The sequence below is a fragment of the Dermacentor andersoni genome, chromosome 2 (genome assembly GCF_023375885.2).
Source record: "Dermacentor andersoni chromosome 2, qqDerAnde1_hic_scaffold, whole genome shotgun sequence".
Lineage (NCBI taxonomy): Eukaryota > Metazoa > Arthropoda > Arachnida > Ixodida > Ixodidae > Dermacentor > Dermacentor andersoni.
This window is the reverse complement of record NC_092815.1, coordinates 178,073,073-178,095,202: the sequence shown is the minus strand read 5'-3', so window position 1 is coordinate 178,095,202 and position 22,130 is coordinate 178,073,073. Positions and strand designations below refer to the sequence as shown.

General features: G+C 50.9%; 1 protein-coding gene across 1 annotated transcript; it reads right to left on the bottom strand.

The window, feature by feature from the left end:
• Positions 1-7,265: 7,265 nt before the first annotated feature.
• Positions 7,266-10,991, bottom strand: LOC140215978 (uncharacterized). Its single transcript, XM_072286289.1, is given in 1 exon segment — positions 7,266-10,991. A coding segment is annotated over 1 exon segment (3,657 nt). The 5' UTR covers positions 10,961-10,991; the 3' UTR covers positions 7,266-7,303.
• Positions 10,992-22,130: the final 11,139 nt, after the last annotated feature.

Sequence of the window (22,130 nt, the reverse complement as noted above, 5' to 3'; positions counted from 1 at the left end):
ATTCCCATATAGCGTCCCACCTCGACAGAAGTTCTTTTTTCTTTAGCAAACGACATGGCTTTCGTCCGGGCTTATCATGCGAAACACAACTTTTTGAATTCACCACAGATCTCCACCTAAACTTAGATTCTTCATTTCAGACTGGCGTAATTTACTTAGATTTTTCAAAGGCTTTCGATCGCGTCCCTCATCATCGACAAGTGTCTAAAATTTCATGCCTTCACCTCGACCCACTAATCCTATCATGGATCATCTGCTTCCTGACAGATCGCCTCCAGTTCGCCTGTGTTGGCGGTCGCTGTTCAGATACTACCGAAGTAATATCGGGTGTACCACAGGGATCCGTCCTCGGCCCACTCCTTTTTCTAATAAACATTAACGACCTCCCAACAGACACATCATCTACAATACGTCTATTCAGCGATGACTGTGCTATTTACCGTCGTGTCACTACTACTACTAGCACTGACCACTACTAACATTGACCAATCCAGTCTGCAAGATGACCTAAATTATATTGACAATTGGTGCTCACGCTGCATGACGGAACTAAATGTCTCCAAATGCTAGTTAATGCATGTATCACCTAAATGCTGTATATCCAAATTTCCATACTCTTTAGGCCCTGTGAATTTATCTGAGGTCGTGTGTTACCGCTGCATTGGCGTTATCATCACTTACAAACTAAATTGGTTGAACCACGTTCTACAAATAACAGCTGATGCCTCAAGGTCCCTTAACTATATTAAAAGATCCCTATCCTTGTCTCCTTCGTCGATTCTTAAACTAGCATATGAAATTTTCATCTGTAACAAATTAGAATATGCGTCTACAATTTGGAATCCACATCACAAGTACTTGATTGACACTTTAGAAGCTACTCAAAATCGTTACAATATCGTAACACCTTCAGCATTACTAACTTGAAGTTATCTATTTGTGTACCCCTTTTAGTATAAGTACGTATAATTTCGCAACTATGCCTATTCCATAAATTGCACAATAACTTTCCTGACCTTCGTTCCTTGCTTTTATTTCCACCCGTCCGCTCATCACATCATCTATTCAACTCTGTATGTATCCAACGCCTTCATGATTCCACAAACGCTTTCAACAAATCCTTCCTTCCCGTTGCAATAGAACAATGGAACTCCCTTCCGGAATCCGTTGTTGTAGAGCGAAACCCTTTGAAATTTCGAGAGTTACTACCCACCCATATTTGCAACTAATTATGCAAAAAGCTGTGTGTTTCTTTTTCAGTGTCTTTTCAGTTGTTTCTTTTTGTTGCTTTGTACATGACCATTACTTCTATGTTCGTATTATTGTTTTGCCCCCTTTATGTAATACCCCACATGCAGCCCTTAAGGGAATAATAAATGATGATAATGATGATGATGATGATGATGATGATGATGATGATGATGATGATGCGTGCGAGCAAGACCAGGAAAGAGCCATTGGCGAAGGAGTCGGCTGCCCATTATGCACTGTAAGTGATAAAGCTCAAAGAAAAGCTCCGTTTAAGAAGATGATGAAATGCCTGAAACAAAAAGCTCAGTGCCCTTCCACACTGTGAAGAAGGATGACAAGCGAAGCTGTGTATGTGGGCCCCTTAATGGCAAACTGCAGCTCCGCCGCGGGCCGGCCCGGCATTGCACTATCTTCGGGATCCGTCCGCCTATACGCGCCATCGTGAAAAAGCTCGCGTCACCGTAGCCGCCGTGGCAGCTACTTGCGCCGCAATGTTGACCAAAATTGAGCAGCGGTGAGCACCGGCGACCTGCCCTAATATGAAAGGTAAGTTGAATATAAGCAAAACAACAATCAGAACGGGTCCTCGTTCCTTCTCAGTGCCGCGGTTTGATGTCCTGCCGCCGCCCTCTAGTGCACGACAGCGCCATGCGCTGGACTACCTGCGATGCACGGTCGCAACCGTCAGCACCAGAGCAACAAGGCGGCGCACTTGAAATTTATCAAGCGTGATGTGGCCCCGCATGAGAGTGAGGGTGAAGTTTGGCGTCACCCGGGGCACTCTTGAGGTGAGCGCGCGTATACCGTATACGCGCGCTGACCTCGTATACATCGCATACACCGCTTGTGTCCCACTTCATCCTCGTCTACTTTGCGCCGTACCTTTCTCCCTTGAGTCATGAACAGCAACAAGCAACAAGCTTGAGCAACAAGTTTTCTTAAAAGAGAAGCAGCCTTAAAACGAAACACGACTCCGTGGTAAGCGAGGATACAGAATAGCCCGAGAATTTCGAGTGAACTTGGTGTGGATGTGATGACCTGCTACATGTGCTTTTAATGAGTTTGCAAGCGCTGTAATAGCAAGCGGTGGTATGTATAATGGAACCATGACTTAATTCAGGATGAAAAAAAGGACGCGTTGGTGAAGTGTGGAGGTAGAACAGAGGAATACGTACTAACACAGACCTATGAAGGAGCTACCGGAAGTAGATGATATTGTTACATGTGGAAAGACACAGATGAAAGAGGCTATATACAATCTATTTACACTGGAGCCAGACCACCAGGCCGACGCTCGCTCGCGCCAAGGGCAGAGACCGACTTCGTCGTCGTTCTCGCAGCGGCTCTTCCCTTGAGCATCGCTCGATGATACCGTAATACTAGCCCCAGGCGGCAAAATCGCCTTCACGGTGCTGTTAAATATCGAAGGCGCGTGGAGAGTTGTAGGGTTTGAGTCGGGCGACGTGGACAATGTCACTGGTTGTCATAGCACAGGACGTAGTGGGCGTGGCTAGAACGATTTCGTAGGTGGCATCGGTCATTTGGCGAAGCACGCGATATGGGCCAGTGTATCAGGAAAGCAGTTTTTCACAAAGGCAACCTTTACGCGATGGCGACCAAAGCAACACGAGGGTGCGGGTCACAAAATGGACATCACGGTGACGGAGGTCGTAGCGTTGCTTTTGTTTGCCTTGAGAGACTTGTAGACGACGCGCGCAAGTTGGCGAGCATGGTCAGCATGGGCGATAGCATCACGGGCATAAGCGCTAGTTGAAGCTGTGGTGGACGAAAGCACAGTGTCCAGTGGTAGCGTCGGTTCACGGTCATGCAAGAGGTAAAAAGGCGAAAAGCCAGCAGTTTCAAGACGGGAAGAGTTGTACGCAAAGGTAATGTAAGGTAGAGCCTGGTCCCAGTCACGGTGGTCGTCTGAAACGTATTTGGATAGCATGTCTGTAAGGGTGCGGTTCAAACGCTCAGTGAGGCCGTTCGTTTGAGGGTGGTAGGAGGTGGTAAATTTATGCTGTATTGAGCAGGCACGCATGATGTCAATGACTTTGGCTAAGGACGTACGGCCACTGTCTGTTAGCAATTGACGCGGAGCACCATGAATGAAAATGATATCATGCATGACGAAGTCCGCAATATCAGTTGCGCAACTGGTCGGAAGAGCGCGGGTTACGGCGGAGCGGGTCGCGTAGTCCGCCGCGACAACCCACTTGTTTCCTGATGTAGATTCCGGAAAAGGGCCGAGAAGGTCTAAGCCGACACGATGGAAGGGCTCGGCAGGGACGCCGAGCGGCTGCAGGTAACCAGCGGAGAGCTGGGAACGCTTCTTGCGTCATTGGCAAAGTTCACAAGCGGCGACGTAACGTCGTACGGAACGGCAAGGCCCGGCCAGAAAAAAACGGCGACGTACACAGTCATAGGTTCGAGATATGCCGAGGTCTCCTGCCTTTGGTGTGTCGTGAAGCTCTTCTACAACAATTGAGCGGAGGTGTATAGGTATGACAAATAGAAACTCAGAGCCGTGTGGATGAGTTACGACGGTACAGACTACCGTCGCGGAGGACGAAGAGGCGTAGAGTGGCGTTGGCCTGAGAGTGTTCAAAATGGTCGATGAGTGCTCTGATGTAGGCGTCACGACGTTGCTCGTCGGCGAAATGAAGCAGCTGCAACACAGAAAATACGCAAGCACCACTGGTAATATTGCAGGAGTCAGGGTCGTCAACAGGGTAACGCGACAAGCTGTCAGCGTCTTGGTGCAGGCGGCCAGACTTGTACACCACGGAATATGAAAATCCTTGTAGCCTCAAAGCCCGTCGACCAAGCCGGCCTGTAGGATCTGAGAGCCAGCAGAGAGCATGATGGTCAGTGACTACGGAAAAAAGGCGACCGTAAAGGTAAGGACGGAACTTCACAACCGCCCAGACTACAGCAAGGCAGCCTCGTTCCGTAATGGAATAGTTGCGCTCCGATATTGTGAGCAGGCGGTTCGCATAAGCAATAACGCGATCCTGGTCACGCTGACGCTGGGCTAAGACGGCAGCTACGCCATGACCACTGGCATCTGTACGCAATTCTGTAGGGGCATCAGGGTCGAAGTGGGCGAGAATGGGTGGTGAGGAGAGAAGAGTAACGAGACGAGAGAAGGCGGCGGCTTCTGCAGTAGCCCACGAGAATTGTACGCCTTTCTTCAAAAGACTAGTGAGGGGTCTAGCAAATGTCGCAAAATCTGGAACAAAACGACGAAAGTACGAGCATAGCCCTACAAAACTTCGAACGTCTGCGCCTGTCTTCGGAACCGGAAAGTCTCGGACAGCGCGAGTTTTGTCGGGATCAGGCTGTACTCCGCAAGCGTCAACGAGGTGTGCCAGAACAGTAATATGGCGGCGGCCGAAACAACATTTGGACGAGTTAAGTTGCAGCTTCGCCTTTCGAAATACATCAAGTATAGCTGTTAGACGCTCAAGGTGTCGAACGTAGGTGAGAAGACGATGCCGTCGTCGAGGTAGCAGAGAAATGTGGACCATTTGAAACCTCGGAGCAAGGAGTTCATCATACGCTCAAAAGTGGCAGGGGCGTTGCATAATCCAAACGGCGTTACTTTAAATATGTATAGGCCATTAGGTGTGATGAACGCGGTTTTTTTCTCTGTCCATATCGTCAACAGCAATCTGCCAGTATCCAGAACGAAGAACAATAGAAGAGAAATAGCTGGAACCGTGGAGGCAGTCAAGGGCGCCGTCTATACGTGGGAGCGGGTGGACGTCCTTCTTAGTAATGCTGTTCAGATGACGGTAGTCTACACAGCAGCGCCACGTGTCATCCTTCTTCTTAACCAACACTACAGGTGACGCCCAGGGACTCGAAGAAGGCTCAATGATGTTTTTGTCTAGCATTTTGTTCACTTCACTTTGAATTACTTGGCGTTCCGACGCAGAAACTCGATACGGTCGTCGGCGAATAGGAGTAGCATCGCCAGTAAGAATCCGCTGCTTGACCGCGAGCGTGTGACCTAAAGGGCGATCATCGAAGTCAAAAATATCTCTGTAGGACGATAATGCTTGGCAAAGGTCTTCAGCCTGCGAAGAAGACAGGTCCGTCGCAACCATTTTCTGTATCTTGCGATCGGCGGCCGAGGCTGGCACGATGGGCCTGCTAAGCTCGCTAGAAGCATTGGTCGATAAAGTTGCCACGTGATGGTCGCCGAGACAATCAACGTTGGCAAGGCAAATACCTTGTGGTAGAATTCGCTTTGCCAATCCAAAGTTAAAGATAGGCATGAAAGTGCGGTTCGCAGTAATAGTAAGTATACTGTGAGGCAAGGTAACGTCACACTGTAGTGGAATGTCGGGCAGAGGAGTGACGAGGTACTCGCCATCAGGGACTGGTGGGGAAGACAACAGTTCAATATAGGCTATTGATTTTGGTGGCAGGCTAATAAAGCCGGTGGGGCGTAGGCGTCACTGGGGTGCGTCAGAAGGTTCTGCGAGAATCGGCAACTCAAGGCGAAGGGTACTGGCAGAGCAGTCAATAAGAGCAGAATGCGCGGAGAGAAAATTTAGGCCGAGATTGAGGTCGTGGGGGCAATGAGCAATCACGGTGAAGAGGACAGGACTGTGGTGGCCGGCGATGCTAACACGTGCCGTACACATGCCGATGATAGGCATAATAGCGCCGTCTGCAACGCGGACGACGCGTGCCGACGCTGGGGTGAAAAGCTTGTTCAGTGGTCGTCGGAAGGCAGCACTCATAATAGAAAGATGTGCCCCTGTATCGAAGAGTGCCGTGACAGGATGGCCGTCAACGTCAAGAAGGTTTTGGTTCGTGTGTAACGTGAGCAGAGGATTTGAGGGCAGGGTAGACAACGCAGCTTCACCTCCAGAAGTTGCAGTGCCTAGTTTTCCGGCTGGATCCGGGAGGCGATAGGCGACGGAGAGAAGCGACGTAGTTGGGGCGAACGAGACTGATGGCGTCGAGGTGAGGGCGAGCGGCTGTAGCGAAGGTTCGGAGCAGGAGCATCAGCGGCAGTGGATTCATGGTGGGTGGTATAGGGAACGGAAGGTCCAAAGGTGCGGGAATAAGCGGCGGCGTACGTCCCAGGAGATGGTGGCCATCGGTTGCGGCAGTGACGAGCGACGTGGCCGATGCGACAGCAGTGGAAGCAGATCGGCCTGTCATCAGGGGTACGCCATCCGGACGGGTTGCGTCGAGATGTGGCAGAGAAGGACTGCCGGGGGCGAGGAGGGCTGCTAGAGAACTGGGGAACCGTGGGTGGAGACGATAAACACACGGAGTTGAGACCCATGTTCTCAAATTCCTGTCTGACGACGGCCTGAATCATCGCAATTGTGGCTGCTGGTAGATCGGGAGGCGTCGCGGAGAAAGCTCGCAAACAGGCGGCCTCGAGCTCGCGGCGAACAATACGGGTTACGTCGCCACAGAGGGTGGTCTGACGCGATCGACCCTCACATGTCGACGTAGCAGCAGTGTTGGGTAGCCGCGTCATGTGATGTGTGATACGGCAGCTCTTAGCTTGTTCAAGCCGACGGCATTCTTTGATGATGGCGTCGATAGTCGAGACGTGGCCGAAAACAAGCAAATTAAAAGCATCGTCGGCGATGCCTTTTAGCACATGCGGCACTTTATCTGCTTCAGACATAGTATCGTCAGCTTTGCGGCAGAGAGCCAAGACGTCGAGGATGTATGAAACGTACGGCTCTGTAGATGTGTGAACGCGAGATGCAAGAGCCTTTCTCGCGGGACCTTTGCGCCCAATAGCGTCGCCGAACAGTTTCCTGAGCTTTTCTTTGAAACTGTCCCAACTGTTTACCTCGTCGTCATGCGTTTGGTGCCACACGCGTGGGGTGCCGCCGAGATAAAAGATGACATTGGCGAGCATGATCGTTGGGTCCCACCTGTTATTAGCACTGGCGTGTTCATAGAGCTTTATCCATTCGTCAACGTACTCTCCCTCCAGGCCAGATTGGATTGGATTGGAGACGACTTTATTTATGCCTGCAGTTGGGCGCGCGCGCGCCCCGACGAGGGCCTACGTCATCCTCGAAGTCGCCGTTACTCGGCGCGGGTCTCCGCTCGCCGTTGCCGGCTCGCTGGGTCCCTGCCTTTCGAGCGCCTCGAGGACCTGCTGGACGGCCCAGAGCTGATCGTCTCGGTCATAGCTCTTCGCGGCTGCCTCGAGCCGCGGTGGGAGTGTTCTTGATTTTGAATCTTCTGGATATTTGACGCAGTCCCACAAGACGTGCGTGTAGTCTGCAGTCTCCCTCCGGCAGACTCTGCACATATCTGTCGGATATGTCTCGGGGTACATACGGTTCATCAGTTTCGGGCTCGGTAGCGATCCGGTCTGGAACTGTCTCAATACTACCGCCTCCGCTCGACTCAGTCTCGGGTGCGGGGGTGGGAGAGTCCTGCGAGCCAGGCGGTAGGCCTTCGTGATTTCACTGTAATCTGTCATGCGGTCCTTGGTTCCGAACCACGTCGGACGGTCTGTCGCCGGGGCGCGGTTGGTTAGCGCTCGCGCCGCGGCGTGTGCCGTCTCATTATGGTTCTCACTGCGTCCCGATGCGTTGCCCGCGTGCGCCGGGAACCACTTGAGTCGTACTTTTCGTTCCTTCAGTTTGACCGCTCGCAGTACGCTCTCAGCCTCCCTGCAGATTTGGCCTTTGGCGAAGTTTCGTACCGCCTGTCTTGAGTCGCTCAGCACCGTGTGGCAGTCTGCGTCGGCGATGGCCAGGGCGATGGCTACCTCCTCCGCTTGTTCCGCTCCGGCGCTTCTCACGCTCGCTGCCGTCCTCGCGGCGCCGGTTGACGCCTCTATGACGACCGCTGCGAAGGCGTTCCGTTGGTATTCGGCCGCGCCCACGTACCGCGCGTGTTCGTCGTTGGCATGCTGGTCAATGAGAGCCTTGGCCCTCGCCGCTCTTCTTCCCTTGTTGAACTCGGGATTCATGTTCTTCGGTATGGGGTCGATTCTGGTCTGGCGTCGGACCTCTTCGAGGACGGGGAGCTTCATCTCCACCTCGTTTGAGCGCCTAATTCCCAGATCGTCCAGTATCTTCCTCCCGGCTTTGGTCATGGACAGCCGCTCCAGTTGAGAAGTCCGTTGCGCTTCGGCTATTTCTTCGAGCGTATTGTGTTATCCGAGTTGTAACAAGCGGTTCGTGCTCGTGGACTCGAACAGGCCCAGCGCCGTCTTGTACGCTCTTCTGATGAGCCCGTTGATTTTGTTTCGTTCGTGTTGCAGCCATCTGTGGTAGGCTGCAACGTACGCGACGTGGCTGATGACGAAGGATTGGACGATCCTAAGTAGGCTCTCCTCTCTCATGCCAGCCTTTCGTGAAGTGACTCGTTTTAGGAGTCGAATCGCGTTGGCTGCTTTTGCCCTGAGACGGGTGATAGTTTCGCCGTTTCTTCCGTGCTTTTCGATGACCATGCCTAGGATCCTAATTTTGCCCACCTCAGGGATCACGTTGCCGGATTTGGTGACGATTCTGATTTTGTTTTCGCGTTGTCTGGTCTTGCTTCTGCTGTTTTTGGTAGGTGGGAGTATGAGAAGCTCCGATTTGCTCGGCGAACATCTCAGTCCGGTGCCTTCCAGCTGGTCTTCTATTGCGTCGACAGCGGCTTGCAGCGCACCCTCGATGTGGGCGTCGCTGCCACCGGTCACCCATAGCGTGATATCGTCCGCGTAGATGGTGTGCCTGACGTCTTCGATGTGCCCGAGCTTTTTGGCCACTCCGATCATTACCAGGTTGAACAGCATCGGCGAAATGACCGATCCCTGCGGTGTGCCGGTGCTCCCGAGCTTCTTCTCTTGAGTCTGTAGGTTTCCTGCTCGTAGCTCGACGGTCCTGTCCGTGAGGAAGTCCTTGATATAGTTGTAGGATCTTTCGCCCATGTTGAGCTTGGAGACTTGGGACAGAATCGCCGAGTGTTTCACCTTATCGAAGGCGCTCTGCAGGTCCAGCCCTAGGATCGCTTTGTTGTCGCGGGTGCTGCCGCCATCATCAATGATTTGGTATTTGAGCTGCAGCATCGCGTCCTGCGTGCTGAGGTGCTGTCTGAAGCCGATCCAAGTGGCCGGGTACAGCCCTTCTCGTTCCAGGTAGTCTTGCCACCTGTTGAGCAGGACGTGCTCCAGCACCTTGCCCACGCAGGACGTGAGCGAGATGGGCCGGATGTTATCCGTGTCCGGCGGCTTCCCCGACTTGGGAATCAGGATGGTCTTGGCTGTCTTCCACAGCTTTGGCAGCGCGCCCGCTCTCCAGCACTTGTTGTAGTATTTTGCGAGCTTTTCAATCGAGCCGTCATCGAGGTTCTTGAGAGCCTTGTTCGTGACGAGGTCCGGGCCGGCTGCCGACCGGCTGTTGAGGTCGTGCAGGGCCGCGCGTACCTCCTCGACGTCGATGTCACGATCGAGCTTCGCGTTAGGCAGGCCGCTGTACGGCGCGTGCTGTTCGGTAGGTGTAGTCGGCAGGTATTTGTCGTTAATGCGCCTGGTGACTTCGTTGACGCCGTGTGCTGAGACCGCCTGATGCATGAGCCTGGCGGGTCTGTCCCTTTGGTGTGACTTGGTCTTGGTTTCGTCGAGCAGGTGCCGCAGCAGGTTCCACGTCTTCCCGCTGTGCATCTGCCCGTCTGCCGCGTTGCAGATCTCGTTCCTCTGTTGCGTGCAGAGAGCGCGGCAGTGATCCTCGATCGCTCGGTTCAGCTCCGCCACCTTCTTTCTCAGTCTGCGGTTAAGACGTTGTTTCTTCCAGCGATTGAGTATCGACTGTTTGGCTTCGATGAGATGCGCAAGCCGGCTGTCTACTTTGTCGATCTCCGCGCCTGTTTCAATCTCTTTAGTCGCGTCGCGTACGCTCTTGGTGATTTCGGCCGTCCACGAGTCGATGTCTTTCACCTCGTCGTCACCGTCGCTCTTCTGGCTTCTGGCGTCTCGAAATGCATCCCAGTCTATCCATATGTGTGTTCTGATGCTGGTGTCGTTGTGATCCGGTATGCAGATTTCAACGATGGTGTGGTCGCTACCTAGGTCGGTCCCCGTGTTGCTCCAGGTGATCGCGCCCCGGATGTCATTCTTGACGAACGTGAGGTCCGGAGTGGTGTCCCGGGACACGGAGTTACCAATTCTCGTCGGATGTGTCGGGTCCGTGATGGGGGTGAAGTCGAGTTCCGTGGCGTCTTGGTACAGGTCGCGGCCCTTTGCTGTGTACTTGTTGTAGCCCCAGGCAGGGTTCATCGCGTTGAAGTCTCCGCATGCGATCAACGTGTTGCGGCCCGCTGCGGTGCTGGCTCTGTGCAGTAATGTCTTGAATCTCTGTTTTCTCTGCGATGGGTTGCTGTAGACGTTGAGCAGAAATATGCTTCCTTTTTTCTTCTTGCCCGGGATGATTTCGGTGAGCGTGTGCTCGATCTTGATATTGCTGTGCAGCTCGTGTTCGACGAACGTGAGTCCCTTCCTGACCAGGGTGCACAGGCCTCTGCCGTCGGGCGGTCCCTTGTGCACTCTGCAGCCGGGGAAGGACGGTGCGTCGGTGAGTGTTTCTTGTAGTAGTATAACGTCTGGTTTGCGCGCGGCATGTGCGATGTGCTGTTGGATGACTGCCTTCTTCCTTGCGAAGCCGCGACAGTTCCACTGCCACGCGGTTACACTTGCTGCTGCTGGTGTTGCGTTGGCGGCCATGATTGCGTTGGCGTGTACGGAGCTCCCTGGTTGGGTGGATGATGCGCGAAGAGGGGCGCAAACGTCGGGTGGCTTACCATCGGCTGTAGGGTCCTTTCGATGAAGGCGAATCTGTTCGTGTTCTCGGCTTGGTAGGTCTCCATTGTTTGTTTCAGTGCTGTCACTGCTACGATGTTTGTCGTGATTAGCTGTTCGAGTTTGCTGAATGTCGCTTCGAATTTCGCTTCGAGGCTGTCGATGCGATCGTTTTCTGTTTGCGTGCGCGTGGCCTCGATGGCTCGCTTCTTCGGTGCCGGTTCCTCTATGGCTTTCTCCTGGATGTTCGTTGTCGTTTCCTCGGTCTTGCTTGTACTTGGCGTGGGTCTCTGTAGAGGCTCGTTGTTGCATAGCAGCAACTGACGGATCTCGGTGATCTCTTTCGTGAGGTTGTTGATGGTCGCTCGCAACGCCGCGTTTTCTTGTCTTAGGAGCTCATTTGCCTCCCGGACCTTATTAATATCTTCTTTCTTCGTGGTTTCGGTGATTTTCTGCGCGTTCCTTATGTTGTTTCCTTTCACTGCGTCGACCCAGCTCACTCGCTCACGTGATGGTGACGTTTCCCTGCTGAGGCTTCTCTTGCAGCAACTGCTGTCTCTGGATTTGGGCGCGCGGTTTTCCGATGGGGTCCTTGAGTTTCGCGCAGCTGGCGGCTTGTCGAGTGGCGGGAAATCGCTCTCCGACAGCAGCTGGCGTTCGGCCTGTCGGCGCTCTCATTGTCGCTTGCGCACTACGTAGGGGATCTTGTATTTCGCCTTGCACGTTCGGTCTCCGGTCGGGTGTTCGCCTCCGCACAACTGACATTTTGGGGTACAGCGATGGTCTTCTGTAGGGTTCGCGAGTCCGCAGGCCAGGCACGTCTTGATTGTGGGGGTCGGGCACACGTCCTTGCGGTGTCCCACTCGGTCGCACTGCTGGCAGACGTCGATCTGTTTCTTGTAGAGGCGGCACGGTATCAGGGTGACTCCGTATCGGACAAAGTTCGGTACCTTGGGCCCCTGGAACACCACAATCGCAGTGGTCGTGCTTCCAATCCTTTTTGAGGCCACTGCTAGCGGGTTCCTCTCGTTGACGATCTTTCTATCTAGCTCTTCGGCGCTCGCGTCGATGGGGATGCCTCTGATGACGCCCTTCACGGTGTCGTGAGGTGCCGTGCGATATGCGCTGACCTCGTAGGGTTTGCCTTGAATAGATATTTCCTGGATTTTAGCGTACCTTGCCGCGTTGTCTTCGTTCGGTGTACTTACGACCATGATGTTCTGTTGTGGGTTGGGGTAGATGGTGTCCGCGGCGCTTTCCTCGCTCGTGATCTTGGCCGCAGCGACGGTGGTGGTGCCGGTCTTGACGATGTCCAGTCCCCCTCTGGGTCTGACAACTATCTTGGTTTCTTCTAGTGGCATGGCTGGCATGCGTGCTGCCTTGATGGCCGAGGCTCTGACGTTCTTGTAGAATTTTGACCTCGTGCTTGTTTGACTCCCGCCGGGTCCATCGGGCTTGCCGCTGGCGCGGGTCCGCTGGCGCAGCCTCGACATGCGTTACCCCGCGAGCGTCCATCCGGCGTCGCTGTGGTATTCCTTGGGTGATATCTCTGTTCCCTGAACTTGAACGCGCATGTGATTGTCCACGATCATTGTTGTTTCAGAGGGCGCCTCCATCTCGGAGGCTAGAGAACACACCAGGGTCGCGATGTTTGGCAACCGTGATGATTGGAGCAGTCGGACAAGCCGAAGCCGTTGCAGAGGCGGTCTCGTCACCGGGAGGCATGGTGACAAGCTCGATGTACCGACCAATCCGGAGTTCCGTGGTGAGGATGGGGATCGCTGATCTTCACCAGAGTGTTACGTGTGGAAAGACACAGATGAAAGAGGCTACATACAGGCTGTTTACACTGCAGCCAGACCACCAGGCCGACGTTGTTGTTGTTGTTGTTGTCCTATGTGGTCGTGGCACATACCCACAGTGGGGGATTGGCCAAGAATCGGGCGGTTTAATTAAGTGCCTAAAAATAATAATGAAACAAGGGAGTTAACAATTTGGGCGTGTGAGCTTAAAAGTAAACGTTTTGTGTCTGGAGAAAAAAAAATAGATAATCAGATGAAAACCGGGTATAAGAAAATAATAATAATAATTACAATAATAATTAATAATAGATAAGAAATAAAAGAAAGCTATGGTAGGGAGGGAGAACGATCAATCTAACATGGAAAACGATTGGTTTCAATTAGGTAATTTTGGATCGCCAAGCAAACATTTCTGTGGCTGAACCCAACAATGGAGGCTCCAAAAGATAGGATCACAGGCACTGATAAAGTTAGACCAATAGAGCGAAGCGGCATTTCGAGTAGTCGTTTTCTTATAATAGAAAACCGTCTGCAAGACAACAAGAAATGGTCGATTGTCTCCGCTTCGCCACAGAATGAGCATAATGGTGAGGGGACCAGACCAGACCTGTGGAGGTAGAAGTTCAATGCAGGTATACGGCAGCGCAGCTTCGTGATGGACACTTCAATTTTCCGTGTTCGGCAAAAATCTCTGTTCCAAGGGTGCAGGAGATGTCCGTAATCCTCAGAGTTAGTAATTGCGGAGCCTGATACGGACTGTATAATGATACTCCTGCAAAATCTAGCTGCAGTAACATAAGCAGTCAAAGGGCAGCAAGGAAGAATCGGGCCACTTATCGATGCCTTGGCTAGAGAGTCTGCAATTTCATTAATGACCAGGCCGACACTCGCTCGCGCCAAGGGCACAGACCCACTTCGTCGTCGTTCTCGCGGCGGCTCGTCTCTTGAGCATCGCTCGATGAAACCGCAATAATATCTTACACTTGTTTCATTCCAGCGCGCTGAAGTGTAGTCCAATTTCTACTCGCATTTTACTTATTTGCTGGCGTAAATGTGCTTTCGGAGGCATATTCGTCACAAGAACGCGCACTCTCACGGCATTTCATTTTTTTGCTTTTAGAAGGGGCGATGGGGGTGGGAAATCAGAAGCGGCAGCGCGTGGTTGCGGCTTGGGCGCGATTCCCAGTAGCCGCAGCAGACAGACCTCCGCTCATGCAGCGCTTTTTTTTTCATACAGACCGCGCATGCTACCCAGGCGCCATCTCGTAGCCATCGTCGCTGTAAAGCCCGTCTTGCTCGGTACGACGCTTTCCTTCAAGCGCTTTCGCCATGTACTCGTCCTCTGCTTTCCGTCTCATGGTTCAACTGCACTTCCTCCTCCGCTTTCCTTCTCACGCTCTCTTCGCTATTGCCGTCTTTAATCTCCCGCCTTACCGCCTGGTATGAATGTGACACACCCTCCACTAGGGTTTAAGTGTATAGTATAGTGTATCCCAACTAACGTTAGCCAAGCTGTTCAACGATAAAAACAGATTTAAAGAACATGGTGCAAAGTATGATTTTAAGACCATAGCTATACAGTGTTGGGTTGTTAAAACTCTGGCAACCGAACGTCGCAGATCCTATAATTGCATCTTGCACTGTCTTTCTTAGATCTCTCTTTTTCGTTGAACAGCTAGGCTAACGTTAGCTGGGACACACGGTATTGTCTGATACTGTAAACATCAAAACACAAGTAACAAAAAATACTGTGAGCAGAATAAGAATGAGAGCCGTGTTCCTTTGTGCCTATCGCAACTCATCATGCGTTGCGTTGTCTAGGTGACACTGTGTTTCCGCGAGGTCAATTGATATTTAGAAGAGCGCTGCTTCGGCTCCTCCTCAAGTGCTTCCGGTATATGGGGTTAGAGTATGAATCGTGAGCCGGGGGGGGGGGGGGGGGTGCGAATCATTGTAGAGAGAATGGTGCGCCATCTATTGCGCCCTCTGTGAACTTTCCTTGTGTTACCGGGTGCTGTTACATTACCACACGCGACGTGACGGATTTTAGACCGTGTCACGTTTGATAGTGAGCGCTCGCGCGAAGCGATTGCCGGCAACTTTTGTAAGGCTACCACAAACTGCAACCAGGAACACGTTCGTTCATTCCCTTTCACTACAGTAGACAGCTGAAAGGAGTGCTCGCCAGGACGACATCTCGGCTCTTTAATATAAGTAAAGGTTACCTTACCCTGCCACTTCATTTTATATCAAGTAAAACCAATCAAACAATCTTTCCCTTCACATTTGCAACATCACCCAATCAGTGAAGCTTGATAGCGCTTAGTGTAATCGCGGTAAAACAAAATGTTACCGTTCAAAAATAAATGAATGAAACCAAAATTCTACGAACCCCTCGATCAGGGAACACCTGGAAGTCTTCGATTAGAACTTTCTTTAACAGGTCAACATCTTTAACCAGGAGAAAAGGCGCCGCTCCATTGAAGAACCTAAATTGTCAAAAAAGTAAAAGAAGAAAAAGCAAAGTTAGGCCACGTGTTCCACGTAATATAATCAAACATTAAATAAGGAGTGTTACGTGTTAAACGAGTGAGACCAACAGTTCAGTGTTGTTAGTTGTCTTGAGTTACGGAGACAATCTTTATGTGGGATTAGTCAGCTAATTATTCACGTTTAATTGTGAGATTTCCAAAATTATCGTTCAGGGGCATAAGTCCTACTTGAAAACTTGTAGAACATGCTCAGAAACCACTAAGGAAGTTTCAATTACGTGATTCTATCTCACTGCCTCTGATGAGAGCCGACGCAATATGAAAATTGGGTCTGGATTGCCGTGCTCTCAATTGCGTTTCAAAACAAGAAAATCCGCATGCTTGTGTCGAAAGCCGACGAGTGCATTTGCATCCATGTTGACAGGTAGCCTATTACTTATTATTTGAGAAAGCGGGAGCTTTCCATCTTCTCAAAAATGGTAGGGACGTATGCCGCATGCCTTGACCGATCGTTTTTTTTTTTTTTTTTGTGTTCACATGCGGGCTTCGTTCTGACCATACTGCGAAAGAACAAGTTTAGCAGGAGATGGCGGTTCGCAGGGGTGAGCCTGCTGCTCTCGCAGCATAACAAAAGATAGTAAATACAGTGCAAGAAAAATTGCTGCAGTGTGGTATTTTAATGGGATAGCATTATAGGCGGACCTCACACATTTTCCGAGTGTCCGAAAGACGAAAAATGCGGGCCGACCCCAAAGGCAGGACACTCTAAAAAAATACTCACAGGTCCGCGCGGTACACACAACCGAGTCACAATGTTAGCTGCAGGACCGCCTCCATAGGAGCTCCATTTTCGGCAGCAGGCACCTGCGGATTCGTGCCTTTCGAGGAGGCGCCATAACGTGTGCCGAAGAGTAAAAACAGTTATCGAGGCTACGCGACGCACATGTCGCATCCCTTGACCCGTGGCACAATACGATGCTGTCGTTGTTGATGATGATGATCATCCTCATTTATTTGCATCCCCTTTGAAACCAGGCGGTGACAAATAGTCACCTAACGTGCTTGAGTTGATCAAGTCCGGCTACATGAAAATTGCAACAGCTAGATGCAACTGCTGCATGTGAGGATACTTAGTGGAACACAACGCAACTGCAATGCGAAATTTGCAGATATCGATGCCGCATGGCGTGTATGTCAAGTTGTGACAAGTGGCACGATATCGTACTAATGATGATGATGAGGATTTATTGGCATCCCCTTTGAAACGGGGCAGTGGCAAACAGACACCTGGCCTACTTGATTTATTCAGGTATGCTATACATGCTTTTCATTCCAGCATTTTTGTATATAGCCCCTTAATCTTCTTTTCCTTTGTCAAACCTTCTCTATCTACCTTGTACCGCTACCTATAAACTACAAAGTGACGTACCACCTGGTGTAATAATATGCAACTGTAACGCGAAGTGTGCACGTATCGACGCCACGCGACGCACATCTCCCATTGCGTGACCAGTCGCACGACGCCATTAATGATGATGATGATGATGCTTCATTGGCATCTGCTTTAAAACGCGATGGCGACAAACAGTTACCTAACCTGCTTGATTTAATTACGTATGACATGCTTGTTTTTCATTGTAGGATTTTTTATGCATCATCTTAATTTTCTTTTTCGTCCAGACTATCTACCTTGAGCCGCTACCTGTGCAACTGCTACATGGTGGACCACCTGGTGCAATGATATGCAACTGCAATGCAAAGCGTGCACATACTGACGCTACTCGCGGCGGGCATTTCACATCGCCGGTCTCATCGCGTCCTAGGATGCATGTATCGGGCATTTTTAGGCTACAAGCTAGCACGTTCTGGCGAGGCCCAGTGGAAGTGCCGCTAATTCCTGCGCTGCACACCCGGGTTCGATCATGGCGGAAACTGGCTATTTCTATCATTCGCGGCGGGCGCTATCGCTCAATCGAAACGGCTATTTGAATGAGCCCATAACAACTTACGCTATAATATCTGGGTCGATTCCTAAAGCAGTCCAGTCTAACACAGTGACTCAACGCTCTAGCTGTCACGATGGAAGAATGCGAGAAATTGCCACGTGGCGCACTAGCCAAACATTTCAAAAGAGTGGCTGTGGCACGAGAGAAGCGTGCGATGGGCTGCTGTGCTGGAGGACAGAGGCTCAATCCCACCATCGGTCAGGCTTTTCTTCATGGCATTATAGGCACACTTCATCCACTTTGGAGGTATTTAACAGAGTACTCGAGGTGAGGTGGAGCTTACGCGATCGCATCGCAGTGGGTGAGAAATCGCGAAGGATAGAAACGTCATTTAGACAAATGAGAGCGTAAAAGGTAGCGTAACGCACGCGCTTGCAGCTGTCGTGACACCACAGCCATCACAGTATAAGCAGCCGGCGGTTTATTGTTTGTTTGTTTGTTTGTTTGTTTGTGTTCCTCATCGCATGCGCAAACGTACGCCTCACCAGGTTCTCTGCATACTTCGAAGCGTTTTCGTGCCACACAAGTGAAACCGACTAACCAAAATACAGTGCAACACTTCACAGTCATGTGAGAGTGGACTTTAACAGAATACCCTCGGGTCCATGTGAAACTTTCCGAAAGATGACTTTTCTTCATATATTCAAAAGAAGAGAACTTGTCTCTACCTTGATGAAGATAATAAAGTATTTGTGGAAGTTTGGCACTTAACAACAACTTACCTCATGCTCTGCTCTTTTACAGCGCAAGCTTTATGGGCTTATTCCAATAGCCGCTTCGGTTGGCGATGTTGTCTGCGGCCGCCGGTGTCCGCCGCAGATATAGCCGAGAATGACAAAAAGAATCCCAAGTTCCCGCCGGGATTAAAACAGGGCGCACTGCGCGAGAGCCCACCACTCTACACTAAGCAAGACCAGGACTTGCTAGCTTGCAGCGGAAACATGCCCTATATATATGCGGGTCCTCGCGCGCGACGAGACACTCGTTGTGACACGTGCGCCGCATAACACGAATAGGTGCACACCTGGTGCAAGAATATGCCGTAGCATATTATTGCACCAGATGCCGCACCATGTAGCACTTGCAAAGGTAGCGGCATAAGGTAGCTAGAGATGTTATAAGAAAAAAGAAGATTAATGAGATTTTTACAAAAAATGCTAGAACGAAAAACATGTATAGCAGACCTGATTAAATCAAGTAGTCTAGGTGACTGTTTGGTGAATCATGGCATCGTTCCAAAGGGACTGCCAATGAATCATCATCATCATCACCGACATTAGCATCGTATCGGGCCATTCGTCCCCCGATGGGACATTTGAGCCGCGTACCTTCAATACGCGCAAACTTTCTATTGCAAGTGCGTTGTATTCCACCAGGTGTCCCGACATATAGAAGTTGCGTGTAGCAGTTGCATGCTGCGTGTGACTGGACCTGGTTAACTCAAGCAGACTAGGCGACCATTTGTTAACGCCCCATTTCAAACGTTTCCGACGTGACCGCTCTTCCATCGACAATGTAGTTGATCTTGTTTCATATGTCCAGCACGAAAGGTCCCGTAAGCGTCTATGTGCAGCTTTATTCTTAGATGTGAAAGGGGCATACGATAACGTATTACATGAGGCCATTCTCGACGCTCTTGCGACGGTTGGCCTAGGTGGTCGAGTCTTTTTGTGGATTGCAAGTTACCTATCTGCAAGATCATTCCACGTGTTAACTGACGATGGCCCAACTACGCGACGCTACACCAGCCGGGGCATTTCTCAAGGCGGTGCTCTCAGCCCGACGCTATTCAACCTCGTTCTTGTCGGACTTGCTGAATACTTGACAACTACCATCACAATTTCAATATACGCTGACGACATCTGTGTTTGGACTTCGGCAATCACACGTCCTCAGATACGTGCGCGGCTTCAAAGAGCGGCAACTTTGACAGCGAGCTACTTGTGTAAACAAGGTCTCAGCATATCACCAGAAAAATGCGCACTAGTGGCATTTACTCGCAAACCGATGATGCCTTATGTCATCTCAATCAATGGGCGGACCATTTCCTATGTCAGAACCCACAGATTTCCTGGCGTAATTGTTGACCGAGACTTCTGTTGGAGCCCGCACGTGGCCTACATGAAACGGCGCCTGACAGCAACTTCCCAGTTGTTTAAATATTTGACAGGAAAGACGTGGGGGATGTCAGTAAACGCAATGCTGAAACTCTACAGAGCTCTCTTTCTCGGTTTCTTTTAAGATATAGTCTACCTGTACTAAACAACACCTGCAAGACAAATATTCGTGTTCTGCATGCAGCACAAGCTCAAGCACTCACAGTTTGCCTTGGTTTGCCGAGATGCACGTCAACAGAGGCAACTATTGCGATTGCTCGGGACCATCCAATGCGAACTCACATTACGGTGGAAGCCCTGAGAACGCACATCAGACATCTTGCACGTGCCCCCTATCACCACCTTGCAACACTACCTTCAGGCAGGCACCAAGCATCATTCTCTAAAACTATCGTCAAGTACAACGACAAACTTCCCTCCGACTTCACCGCTGCATCTAAACCATCGATCCCCCCTTGATGTCTTATCAGCCCCACAGTCCATCTCAGTGTACCAGGAATCGGGAAAAAGTCTGAGCTGTCGTCGCTGTGCTGCAACAACTGTCTCTGCTTCTTCTGCACGAGAGGTACGCGGACAGTGTACATATTTATAATGATGGCTCCACAAACATCCAGTGTTCGTCCGGTGCTGTGGTTGTCCCAGCAAGAGCTATTACCATCAGCTTTAGGACTGACCACCCAACAACATCGACATCTGCGGAACTTGCTGCTCTTCGCGCTGCACTTTGTTTCATCAATCGGGAGCCACCTCGAGAATGGTCAATCTTCAGCGACTCAAAGGCAGCCCTACAATATGTGCTATCAGCTCTGCGTCGCGGGCCATTCGAACAGCTCGTATTCGATATTAGATGCCTACTGCATACATCACAGGAGAAAGGACACTACGTGACGGTTCAGAGGCTGACAAGTCACTGCGGCGTCATAGGTAACGAAGACGCCGATAATGCCGCTCGGGTAGCTTTTGAAGACACACAAGAGGCTATACGACTTTCACGATCCGACGCAGCTAGCAGACTTCGAGTGCTTACACAGGAGATCACGCTCTCTCTATGGTGCACACCAAACAGCCCGACCAACCGGAGCAACCGTCAATACCACCTGCCCTCTTTGATGCATCTCTGTATGCCAACCGGACTCCGCCAAAGAGAGACCACTCTGCTTTATCGCTTATGGCTAGGGGTGGCTTTCACGAAATCTTACTCATTTCGCATTGGAATGGTCGACAACGCTCTCTGCAACGCCTGTCTTTGCTAGGAGACGCTGGAACACATTCTGTGCGACTGTCCTGAATATAATGTTCAGCGACAGTCCCTGGCATCCGTTCTAGCGCACCTTGACACTAGACCATTGTACCTCGAAACGATTTTCACATGCCGCCAACCGAAGACATCGCAGCTGAAGGCGACGAAGGGACTACTTCGGTTTTTGAAAGAGACGGGATTGGACGAGCGGCTGTGACAGTGATATCACGTACCACACAAGAGTGATGGACTCTAACGGACGATGTGTGTGCTGTGATATGTGCTCTCTCTCTCCCTTCCCCATCTTTCATCCGCCCATCCCGCTCCCATGTGTAGCGTAGCAAACCGGTTAAGCTAAACTGGTTAACCTCCCTGCCTTTCCTTCGCCACTTTTTGCTTCCTTCCTTCCCATTTCAAAGGGGATGCCAATAAATCCTCATCAACATCATCATCATCAACAGTATTTTATTGTGCCACGTGCTAAGGGATGTGACATGTGCGCCCCTTAGCCTGGATACCTGTGTTTACTCTTCGTTACACGCTATTGCGATTCCTCACAAGGTACGAAACGCTGCTGAAGAAGTGAATCTCAGAGGTGCGCGCGCGCCTGCAGCCAGGCAACGTCGGGCTCAGAAGACCGCTTTGCAGAGAGCATCACAAACTACCGCTCGGCGTCGACGCCGGGCGGACAGTTCAGATCGTTGTCGTGAGAACAACGCGAAGAGACTTCGCCGCCAAGGCCCTCTAGTGCATGCTGCCGGTAATGGAGCTCCTATGGAGATGCTCTTCCAGTTTAAGCTGTGAATGTACTGCATGTGCCGCGCATGCCTGTGACTTTTTTTTAAAGGTTTCACTGTTTCAGCAACCTTCTATACGCAAGTTCGTGTAAAATACTAAACTGATATTAATCTGCCAAAGTTCACATTCCCGCATGGTGTAGAAATAATTGTGGTGAAATCTGCAATGTGAAAAATTTTTTATGAAATAATTTGGCTCGCCATTACGGCCCTGCAAATGTAGATACACAGCGAAGCTGTTTAGAACCATTAATACAACTGGTGAGGTGCGTATGCAATGCTTTATTGCTTTAGAGTAAGGATAGTAATGGGAGTAATGAGAATTTTTACAGCACGCCGCCACTGGTCATATTGCCATTTCCTTTTCCATCTGGCGCTCCTCATATTCACGCTGCTCCTCGGGAGTCCTGATTATGCGTTGCCTACCCATAGCGGTGCTGCATTAAAGTGAAATCAGTTGCTAGGCTGGTTCTTTTATATACGAAATATTAGTGACGTCTCCTCCCACGTCGCAAGCTGCCATCGCCGTGGCAGCTTGCGCAACAGCAATCGTTACCGGGAAACGTCTACGGGGAGTCCTTCGCATTGTTACCAGGAGCACCTTATCAACCCTTATATTGGTTCGGATGCTTGTTTTGTGC